At 32.4% G+C, this 11,581-nt stretch overlaps 1 protein-coding gene across 1 annotated transcript; it reads left to right on the top strand.

Moving 5' to 3' along the window:
• The first annotated feature begins 3,076 nt into the window (after positions 1-3,076).
• On the top strand, positions 3,077-7,287 carry LOC127085228 (leucine-rich repeat receptor-like serine/threonine-protein kinase BAM3). The gene is made up of 2 exons (XM_051025775.1): positions 3,077-6,074; positions 6,765-7,287. Exons 1-2 carry the CDS (start codon positions 3,434-3,436, stop codon positions 7,076-7,078), a joined length of 2,955 nt encoding a protein of 984 aa, XP_050881732.1. The 5' UTR covers positions 3,077-3,433; the 3' UTR covers positions 7,079-7,287.
• The last annotated feature ends 4,294 nt before the right edge of the window (positions 7,288-11,581 follow it).

Below are 11,581 nucleotides of genomic sequence, written 5' to 3'. Positions count from 1 at the left end.
CCTAAAAAATATTGGTGGACTGTTGGATCTCTGTCTGTGACTTAAGTTGACCTTATGGACTTAAAGTAGGCAACATCCCTGAGCTATGGAAGAGACTTGGCAAATGCCATTATTTTGAGACCGTTTCTTGGCCAATGCCATTCATCTGATACAAGCTAGAGAGACTACTGTGATTTATCTGTGATACTCATTCTTATCCTTGTATGAATTATTATTTTGATCTTATGGATATCACTTAATGCTTTCTCTTTGAGTGTGTTTCAAGGGATATTTCATCTGATACATCTAAAAGACATTGAAGACTGCTTGCTTGGATGTCTAGTTATCTTTATTCGATATCATTGGTCTTCTTATTAATTGCTTGGATGATTATGCTTTGTTGCCTTCTTAATAATCCAAAGGAAATGAGTTTCTATCTGACACTATTGTCTTGTGGATGCTTCCCATTGGTTAGATATTTTCTACTCTAAACTTTTAAATCTTGTCTAGGATAGTCCCTTCATCTCCTCCTACTTCTTTAATTTCAAAATTTATCTCTCATTTTAAAAACTTCTTTGTTTGCTTTCAACTTAGACTTGTTTTAATGAGTAGAAACCTTGACCTCACGCCATTGATTTTCAAAATATTTCTTAATCAAATTTGTAAATGAACTTAATCATATTGACTTTATTTTCAAAAGACAAAAAATAACTAACAATCTCATCTAATCCTTTTTGCCACTTTGTGCCTTTTCCTTTTAAACTTTTCAAAAAATGAGCATTTAGGTTTGAGTTATCTTTGGTTAAGATATAATTCTTCCATTCCATGATATATTGATTGTAAGACTTTCTATTTATTAGGGGTTAGTGGCATACTTGTTGACTGAATCCAAGTTGGAGTCCTCCCTCTTAAATATTGTAAAACCCTCATTATCGGTGGATGTTTGGTTGAGTATTATCCTGTTGATAACAAAAGGTCTTTAAGCTTTTGTTAAAATCAATCCACCCATCTTTGAAATTTTTACCACGAACTACGAGGTTTTAATCCCTCATTTTTATGTTGGTACGTAGGCATAAGACCAAAGGTCTTCTCAAACGCAAAAATTGTAAATAAATGAATTCTTTTCTCATCCCCTCATTCTAATTTTTTAGCAAATATCTTTTTAATTAAAACACTTGCACACAAAAAAGGCCCCCTAGGAGTACCTATGATACTTTGGATGCTAATACCTTCCCTCCGTGTAACCAACCCCCTTACCTGTAATCTTTGACATTTTATTAGTTTTAATTTGAAAATTTCTTATGTTTGGGTTTTGTTTGTACTTTTCCCTTTTCCTTTGAAAACAATAAAAATACGGTGGTGACTCTTGTTTTATTGACATTGAGCTAACCAATAACTCAGTGGTCACGAATTTACCGCTACAGTCCGCCTCTTTAAAAATGTTAGACACAAGCTTTCACTTCAATGTATCAGATGTTCCTATGAACAATGTGTTCCTTGGAGTCGCTTTTCCATCAAACTTCAGCAGTGATGGAAATTTGAAGTTCTTTATCACTGGAGCACCCAAATATCATCTGAAAGAATGTCCAGGATTTCGTCTTCTACATGGAAATCCTCTTGGTTTTGCTCTTGAAAGGTTAGGACATTCGCCTCCAAAGCTTGGTTGAAATGGCGTATCTCATCCATAACACATCTCAGCTAAGGTTTCCTGATCGCTATTGTTGGTGCTACTAGTGGTGGTAGCACCTCGTCACGTCACCATGTTGAGCAGGATGATTGAGACGATTGAGAAACATATGTGAGTGCGGCCTAGGTTAGTTATACTCAAGTCCCACAGTGAGCGTCAATTCAACTTATGAAATACAATAAAGGGGGAGTTTGCTCACGTATATGGTTGTAAAATACTCGGTATATTGAATATTAGAGAATTAGTTAATATCCATCACATCCTTGGGGTAGGAGTATAAATAGGTGACTTTATTGGGTCGACTAATAGGGAATACATGGTTTTCTCCTACTTTCCCTACATATTATTAGGAGTAGGAGAAAACTGATTCTTCCTCCATTATATGGGGGGATAGTTTCCTCCCTTCATGCTACGTTTTAACTTATTCTCTTTTGAATATTTTATCTACCATGTGTTAGGTGGAGTAGATCGGATAATAAACACAAATTTAGATAAGGTGACCTGAGGTGATGCTCACTCAATTTCTTTTGGACCTTTTAAACCACTTCTTTCTAGATATAATAAAATTATTCTAGTCCAATAATCAATAATACTATTATTTTAAAATTTTAAAATTGATAAATAAATATATAAATAATATCGGTAAAACATATTTATTTTATGGTTAAATATGCTTGCGGTTTTCATAAACATCTCAAATTTCGTTTTTAGTCGTTCAAAATATTTCTTTCAAAGAATAGTCTTCATAAAATATTTCATCCACACTTTTGATCCCTCCTGCAACTTAGCGATGATTTTTACAACTTAGCGGCAAAATTATTGACGGTTTTAGCGACAGTTTACTACTTAACGAATAAATTAGTGACTATTTTAGCGACGATTTTAATATTAGAGATCAAAAATATGGATGTAAAATTTTAAAAAGACAATTTTTTAAAATAAATATTTTAAAAGAAATATTTTAAAAGACTAAAAATAAAATTTGAAATATTTATAAATACCACTTATTTATAAATTTTATTAGTTATTATCAACCCATCTATAAATAAAAAATGGAATGATATATGATTACTAAACCAATTGGAATAGCTAATGAAACAATTAAAGGATGCATGTTATGCCAATAATAGCGATTGATGGAAGCTTCTTTTGAAGATAGTACATATTTGAATCAAATTGAAATCTCATGATAAAAACTTCATTATTTCATATACCTTGTTTTCTCTTTGTGCTAATTTCTTACAAAAATTATATTAGTACCTCAAGCAATTTTATCCATTTGCTTTTTTCTCTATTTTGGTAATCCCTACTCTCCAACGTTGTTTCCTAGTAGTTTCTCTTAGATTTATGACACTTGTATATAACTATAGAACAATATTAAACAAAATTCACATGCCATCTAATCTTCATTCTCCCCCATGATTGATGCCTAAAAAATCCATTAATGATTTAATCATGCATCTCTCCATCTGCATGAATGAAGAATCCAAATCTCTAATGAAATAGGTGGCAGAAAAAAGAAGCAAAAACAAAAGGAAAAGTACACTTGAACTTGTCTCACAAATTGACACAAAAGCAACACACATATTAGTAATTGTGTGATCAACACAACACTTTTTCTTTATCTTTTTCTTTTCACAAAAGCTAAAGTTGTGTAAAAGAAGAAAAAAAAGTGAACATTGGATGCTACCTCTCAATTCTCATCTCCTTCTTTAGTATCTTCAAGTGTATATTCATATTCACCATAACTTGTTCCATTTTCATAACATGTTATTATTATTATTATTATTATCATCATCATCTCACAAAATGGCCACTCTTTTTTTCTTCCTTCTACTTGGTTCTTTCTTTCCTTCTATTTCTTCACTTTCTTTGAAAAACCAAGCTTCAATCTTAGTTTCAATGAAACAAGATTTTGAACTTTCAAACACTTCTTTACCTTTTAACACATGGAACATTTCTAACTATATCTCACTTTGCACTTGGTATGGAATTCAATGTGACCAAAACAACAATGTTGTTTCACTTGACATATCAAACTTAAATGTTTCTGGTTCACTTTCACCTCTCATCACAAACCTTTCCACTCTAGTGAATCTTTCAATCCAAGGAAATAGTTTCCATGGTGAGTTTCCATCTGAAATTCATAACCTACAAAGCTTGAAATTCCTCAACATATCAAACAATATGTTTAGTGGAAACATGAGTTGGGAGTTTAACAAGTTGAAAGAGCTTGAAGTTCTTGATGTTTACAACAATGCCTTCCATGGTTCACTTCCTCATGGTGTAACTCAGTTGTTGAGGCTTAAGCATTTGAATTTTGGAGGGAATTACTTTTCGGGAAAAATTCCTCAGAGTTATGGTGAAATGAAACTGCTCAACTTTTTGTCTCTTGCTGGAAATGATTTGAGTGGTTTTTTACCTATTGAGATTGGAAATTTGACAAGTTTGGAGTATCTTTATTTAGGTTATTTCAATCAATTTGATGGTGGAATTCCAAGAGAGTTTGGTAAGTTGATTAATTTGGTTCATTTAGACCTAGCAAATTGTTTCTTGAAAGGCTCAATTCCACATGAATTAGGTCAACTTTACAAGTTAGATACACTTTTCTTGCAAACGAATCAACTAACCGGTTTGATTCCGTCTGAATTAGGTAACTTGAGTAGATTGAATGCTCTTGATTTATCACTCAATAACCTAACCGGCGGAATTCCGGATGAATTCTCGAATCTTCGAGAACTTTCTCTATTGAACTTGTTTATCAACAAGTTTCACGGCGAAATTCCTGAGTTCGTCTCCAAGTTTTCTAAATTGGAAGTACTTAAGCTTTGGAGGAATAACTTCACCGGAGTCATTCCTCCGAAGCTAGGTCAGAACGGAAGATTAACCGAAGTTGATTTGTCGACGAATAAACTCACCGGAGTATTGCCGAAATCGCTTTGCTTTGGAAAGAGATTGAAAATCTTGATCTTGCTTAACAACTTTTTGTTTGGTTCTTTGCCTAATGATCTTGGTGAATGCTACACACTCCAAAGAGTTAGAATTGGACAGAACTATTTGACTGGTTCAATTCCACATGGTTTTGTTTATTTGCCAAATCTTTCTCTTTTGGAGCTACAAAACAATTATCTCAGTGGTGTGATTCCACAAGAAAGAGGAAAGAACACAACCTCGAAATTAGAACAGTGTAATCTCTCAAACAATAGGTTATCAGGTTCTTTACCAACCTCAATTGGAAACTTTCCAATTTTGCAAATTCTTCAGCTTAGTGGAAACAGATTCTCAGGTGAAATTCCATCGGATATAGGAAAACTCGTAAATATTCTCAAATTAGATATAAGTAGCAACAACTTTTCGGGTTCTATTCCAATTGAAATAGGTAAATGTACCTTACTAACTTACTTAGATTTGAGTCAAAACCAGTTTTCAGGTCCTATTCCAATTCAACTTGCTCAAATTCATATACTAAACCATCTTAATGTGTCATGGAATCACTTGAACCAAACACTTCCTAAGGAACTTGGAGCCTTAAAGGGCTTAACTTCAGCAGATTTCTCGCATAATAACTTCTCCGGTTCGATACCAGAAGGAGGACAGTTCTCAGCTTTTAAGTCAAAATTCTTTGAAGGTAATCCTCAACTATGTGGATATGAGCTCAATCCATGCAAACTAGATGAATCGGAATCGCAACAAAAAAACAGTTCGAGAAACGGATTTCATGGAAAGTTTAAGCTACTTTTCCCGTTGGCGTTATTGTTTTGTTCATTGGTTTTTGCAAGTTTGGCTATCATCAAGAGTAGAAAATTGAGTAGGGATTCAAATTCATGGAAGCTGACAGCGTTTCAGAAAATGGAATACGGAAGTGAAGAAATCGTCGGTTGTATAAAGGAAAGCAATGTGATAGGAAGAGGGGGAGCTGGTGTTGTTTACAAAGGAACAATGCCAAATGGAGATGAAGTAGCTGTGAAGAAACTACTAGGAATCAACAATGGTTCTTCTTCTCATCAGGATAACGGTTTCTCGGCTGAAATTAAGACGTTAGGTAGAATCAGACACAGGTATATCGTTCGGTTGGTTGCTTTTTGTTCGAACAAAGAAACAAATTTGCTTGTGTATGAGTATATGGAAAACGGAAGTCTTGGTGAAGTTTTGCATGGGAAGAGAGGTGAGTTTTTGAAATGGGATGTTAGGTTGAAAATTGCGGTGGAAGCTGCTAAAGGACTTTGTTATTTGCATCATGATTGTTCTCCTTTGATCATTCATAGAGATGTTAAGGCGAATAATATTTTGTTGAACTCCGAATTCGAGGCTCATGTTGCTGATTTCGGACTTGCTAAGTTCTTGCAAGATAATGGGAATTCCGAATGCATGTCTTCTATTGCTGGTTCCTATGGATATATCGCTCCAGGTATACTTTAAATTTGAATTCTTAATTATATAAATCATTTTTCTTAGTTTGAAAGATGCTTCGAAAATCAGATGCAGATTCCCTAATCCCTGGTGCATGCATTCACGCATTCAGTGCATCAGTGTGTCTTGCAAGGTCTTAAAACTAGGCCATTACATTGTGACGCTTGATATGTCCCGCAAGTGTAACTGCGGCAGCAATTTTGAACCACTCTAACTTAGAAGTTCATGAGACATCATAAGCTAGGTCCCCTATATGACATTAGTGATTTGACAAATGAGAAGAGTAAAAATACAAACGTGCTACAAAAAGCAAGATGAATTCAGGGTCTTTTTCTTTCCAAACTGAACAGTCCAAATCAAATATTCATAACAAGAAAAAGTAGTAGCATGTGATAAATACTCCAATACAAGTATATACTTTTTTACATATATTTTTGAGTTAAAGAATATACTTTTCTTACATCCACCACTCTTTTTGTGGGGCCACATTGTCACACACCAAGTACATAGATTCCTAAACTTAGCAGACAAAGGCTCCACTAACATAATACAAAGGAAATTCCATTTGCTTTTTCATCACGCTAACTGATTTTGTGCTTTTGTTTACATGCCTTGAAAGTTGAAACTACGAGATCAAATCACACCCATCTCTTTTTGTGCTGATTTTGAATCATTTATGTTTTTGCAGAATATGCATACACTTTGAAAGTTGATGAGAAAAGTGATGTGTATAGTTTTGGAGTGGTGCTTTTAGAGCTCATAACGGGGAAAAGGCCGGTAGGAGATTTTGAAGAAGAAGGATTGGACATTGTTCAATGGACCAAAATGAAAACCAATTGGAACAAGGATATGGTGATGAAGATACTTGATGAGAGGCTAGCTCAAATTCCTTTAGATGAAGCAAAACAAGTGTTTTTTGTGGCAATTTTATGTGTCCATGAACATAGTGTGGAGAGACCAACCATGAGGGAAGTGGTTCAAATGCTTGCACAAGCAAAGTAACAATACATGTTTCAAATACGGCGATCTTTTTGTTTGTTTGTTGTAAACCGGATATTATTTAATCTGATAGTGTCAATTCAGATATAATGATCTGAAAAAAGGGGAAAAAGAACAGGTTAAAAGAAGAGTCGAAGTTTATATATACTATGTATAGCTTGTGTTTGTGTTTTGGGATGGTTAATTAAAAAGTTTTAATATTCTCAAATTAATTTGTCATGAATTCTTAAGTTTTTTTTTTGGCATGGGACTTTCATTTTAATAGCACCCAATTTTGTGTGGCACTTTCTTCTCCTTTAATTTCTTTGTCTAGCATTGACATGTCCCTTTTTAAGGTTTTTTTTTATAGATTTTTCTTCACTCAGACATCAAAATAATTTAATTTAAGTTTAAATTCACTTTTAATATATATACGTTCACGCACACGCACACATACACACACGTTCACACACCCATATATATATATATATATATATATATATATATATATATATATATATATATATATATATATATATATATATATATATATATATATATATATAATTTTTTAATTTTTAATCCTTCAATTTAAAAATTAATTTTTTAGTCCTTCAACTTTATATTTTTTAGAATTTCCTTGATCTCTTTTAATTTACATACATGGTAATGATAATTATGATATAAAAAAAATAATTTTAATAATGAATTATTTATTATTACTTTACATAAAAAGTTAAAAAAATTATAATTTAATTGCCACTTGAGTCCCTTAATTTTTTTTTCTAATTTTGATCCTCTATTTTAAAAATCACAATTTTGATTTATTTTTAAAATTTTTGCGTTGGATTTTAATTTTAAAAAAGAGACTAAAATTCAACACAAAATTAAAAAAAAATTAAAATCGTGGTTTTTATAATGGAAGATAAAAAATAAAATAAAATAGGGAACCAAAATTATAATTAAATCTAATTTTAATTAAATTTTTTAAATATTAGTTGATTAAAATTTGTAAAAATACTTTGGGTCTCTTATTCTTTTGAAAATGAATAGATAGGGAGCATATAAAAATGAACTTATGATAAATATTTGTCATTAGTTATTTAGTTGAAATAAATGTTATTTTGTAATATCATCGAAAATAAGGGAAAAATAGTTATAATTAAATCATTATAATTCATTAATTATATAATATTTCGCACTGTTATTTTAAAAAAAATGAGTGTTAGAAAAATCAAAGATAATATTAAAGAAAGTGTTGGATCATACAATTTATAGAAAAGACAAATATCTATCATTAATTAATTAGTTTAATTTTGTGTTTTTTTTTAACATCTTCAACAAAATGAAAATAATTATAATTTATGATAATTATCATATACGGGACAAGTATTTGTTACTAAATAATTAACTAACAATATTATTTAACTAGACTATTAATATAAAATAAAAACAATTATATTACACTATCTATAATTTTTTACAATTTTTCACGTCATTTTTTAAGATATCGGTCAACTAAGAAACTATTGAAATGTACAATTATACACAAACATATACTTTATCTTTAATCCATTAGTTAAACTTAACATTTTTTTAATTATTTCTATATAAATTTAGGAATTATTATAATATATGAGTTTCATTTTTAATAAAAACACATATAAGAGACATATAGATAGTTTATAAACTTAAAATGACATTAATATTTTTTTTTTAAAATTATTTGGCAATAAATATAAAAAATACGGGACATATGTCATCGATAGTTATAAAATATACTTTAAAAAAATGTTAATAAAAATATTAATCAAATAATTGAACTATTAAGTATTGAAAAGACATGAGATAAATATTTGTCAAGTGCGGAAAAAATTGTTTGTTAACGATACATAAAAAAAGTGCGTAAAAAATATTTGTTTCTAATTAATATAAAAAATACTAAATAAAATTTATTAACGATATTTTATCAAAATAATTCACTTTTTCAAATTAATTCTCACAATAATCCATGTTTAAAAAAAACTTCCAAAGTACCACAATTTCAAACAAAAAATTGGGATAAAGTGTTGTTGTCGGGCGAATTGACGGCAACTCTGTATTTTTTTAATGGAGACGTCAATAGAATTGACGACTGTACACGGTATTGCCAATTCAATTGGTGTCAGTGAAAAAATTATAAGGGAGACGTCAATTGACCTGACACCAATGTACATTTTGAATTTTTTAAGCATAAATAGTAAATATTAATATTTAACTAAAAATACTTTTACAAACACTAATGATGACAATCAGGTTGGTCATACCGACCATTGGTTTCAAATCCCCTAGCTACCCTAACTCGTTGCACTCGTTGTTGATTCACTTCAGGTGTTTGGATTTGAGGTCTCGGAAACATCAGCAGAATTCCTAAGAAGTCCTTGTATTTCTAAGAAGTCTGGTGTATGGAGCGACACACTATCGTAACTAAGTTCGCAACCCATGATAGAGTAGTTGGGATGTGTTGATGAGGTGCGCAGTCTGGACGATTGAAAGGGGGCATTGGTGTGAACTATTCGTTGGATATGGTTGAAATGGTTGTTGTGGTGTTTGATAGTCATGTGGTTATTGTGATGTTTGGATGTTTTGGTTATGGTGTGATGTTTGGACGTTTTGGTTATGGTATGAGGAAATGTTGGTGTTATATGTTCCTTCGATGTTTTGGCTATGGTAGTATAGCGGGGTATTCGTTACCTTTAGATTTATTGACTAAATCAAAAGTAAGCATACAATTTGAGTCGCCACCGCACTTCTATTTATCCATAGGAAATGTTAGAAAGCGAACAAAAACCAAGAAGTTTTATCAAATCAAAAACTAGTAAAAATGTCAGAGATCTAGGTAAGGGGGTTGGTTATGCCATGGAAAGGTTTTAAGCACCCAAAATATCCTTAGTACTCTAAGGGAGCCCTTTTTGCAAAGTGTATTGTAGGTTGGTATTGTTGGTGTAAGCCCTAGAGGCCAATACTTTTGGTACTTGTATCGTATTATTTAAAGGCATTTTCTTTATTATGGTTGATTAATAAAGTCCCTAGAATAGATAGTCCGTTTAATGTATTAAGTGTGACTTAATCATGAGAACACATTAAACATAAGGGCACTGTTCTTAAAGTATTCGCAGTCGAGCTTTAATGTGAAGTGGGATAACATTAAAGCATTAAGACTATTATGTTTGTAGACTGATGATCACATCTCATGGATCATGGATAAAGAGTTATCAAGTCTTAAACATAGGTATGAATATTAGGAGTAATATTTATACCGGATTTACCCGCTATGAGAATACTATATAGAAAGTTATGCAAAGTGTCATAAGTTATTCTCATGGTGATAATAGTGTATACCACTCTTCGACCTGAAACCACTATGGATCCTAGATGTAGAGTCGAGTGCTTTATTGCTGATCCAACGTTGTCCGTAAATGGATAACCATAAAGACAGTTGATGGGTACTCCACGAAGCATGCTGAGGGACATGAGTGTCCTAGATGGAATTTGTCAATCCTGCGTAACAGGATAAATGTCTATGGGCCCAATATTGAACTGGACAAGGGTGACACGGTCTATACCTTGTTTTCAATATAGACATAAGGGAAAAGGGGTAATTATACACATAATTATTATCACAGGAGGTTTTGTCAGATCACATGACATTTTCGTGACTTGGGTAGCAGTGATGTGTTGCTAGATACCGCTCACTGTTTATTATGTTAAATGCGTGATTTAATATAATTGCCAACGCCGCGAAAACCGATAGGGTCACACACAAAGGATGGATTGATGAGAGATAGAGTAACTAAGGAACACCGTAAGGTACGGTGCACTTAAGTGGGAGACGAAATATGGTAAGGTACCAAATACTTAAGTGATTTTGGCATATTATGAGATATGGGCCAAAATGCACTTAAGTGGGCTTTTTGGCTTGAAGCCCACACAAGTGGTTCTATAAATAGAACCCCTTGGGTAGAAGCATTATCACTCCACAGACAACACAACTGAAGAGTTGGAATTTCGTATCTCTCTCTCACTCAAAGTCTTCATTCATAACAGCTAGCACTGCGATTGAAGGAATCCGTTCGTGTGGACTGAGTAGAGACGTTGTCATCGTTCAACGTTCGTGATCATCCCGTGGATCTGTATCAAAGGTTTTGATCATTATCAGAGATCTGCACCAAAGGTTTGAATCGCCACAAGAGGTAACGATTCTATCACTGATCATGCCCATTCGTAAGGATCACTAAATGGAGAAAATTTTAAATTCCGCTGCGCCTTGGATGGCAATTCTCCTACAGGTATTTGTGAAAAGATTTGTGCAAACAAGATTGGGGAGATGAGAAGAGAATATACATATTTACAATTTTGTTGTTTGAATGGATGAACCCATTGCCTACGTACCATCACAAAGATAGGATCAAAACCTCGTAGTTCGGGGTAAAAATCTCAAAAGATTGGTGAGTTGATTTGATCAAAAGCCTTAAGGTCTTTTGTTAT

This window comes from Lathyrus oleraceus, chromosome 5, assembly GCF_024323335.1.
Source record: "Lathyrus oleraceus cultivar Zhongwan6 chromosome 5, CAAS_Psat_ZW6_1.0, whole genome shotgun sequence".
NCBI lineage: Eukaryota > Viridiplantae > Streptophyta > Magnoliopsida > Fabales > Fabaceae > Lathyrus > Lathyrus oleraceus.
This window is presented reverse-complemented; position numbering and strand designations above follow the sequence as displayed.

What these genes read in the sequence shown, in the direction of transcription:
- LOC127085228 (XM_051025775.1), top strand. Translation starts at nt 3,434, where the DNA reads ATGTTATTATTATTATTATTATTATCATCATCATCTCACAAAATGGCC. An exon ending in CTATGGATATATCGCTCCAG is followed by an intron (nt 6,075 to 6,764) that starts GTATACTTTAAA and finishes ATGTTTTTGCAG; the next exon opens with AATATGCATACACTTTGAAA.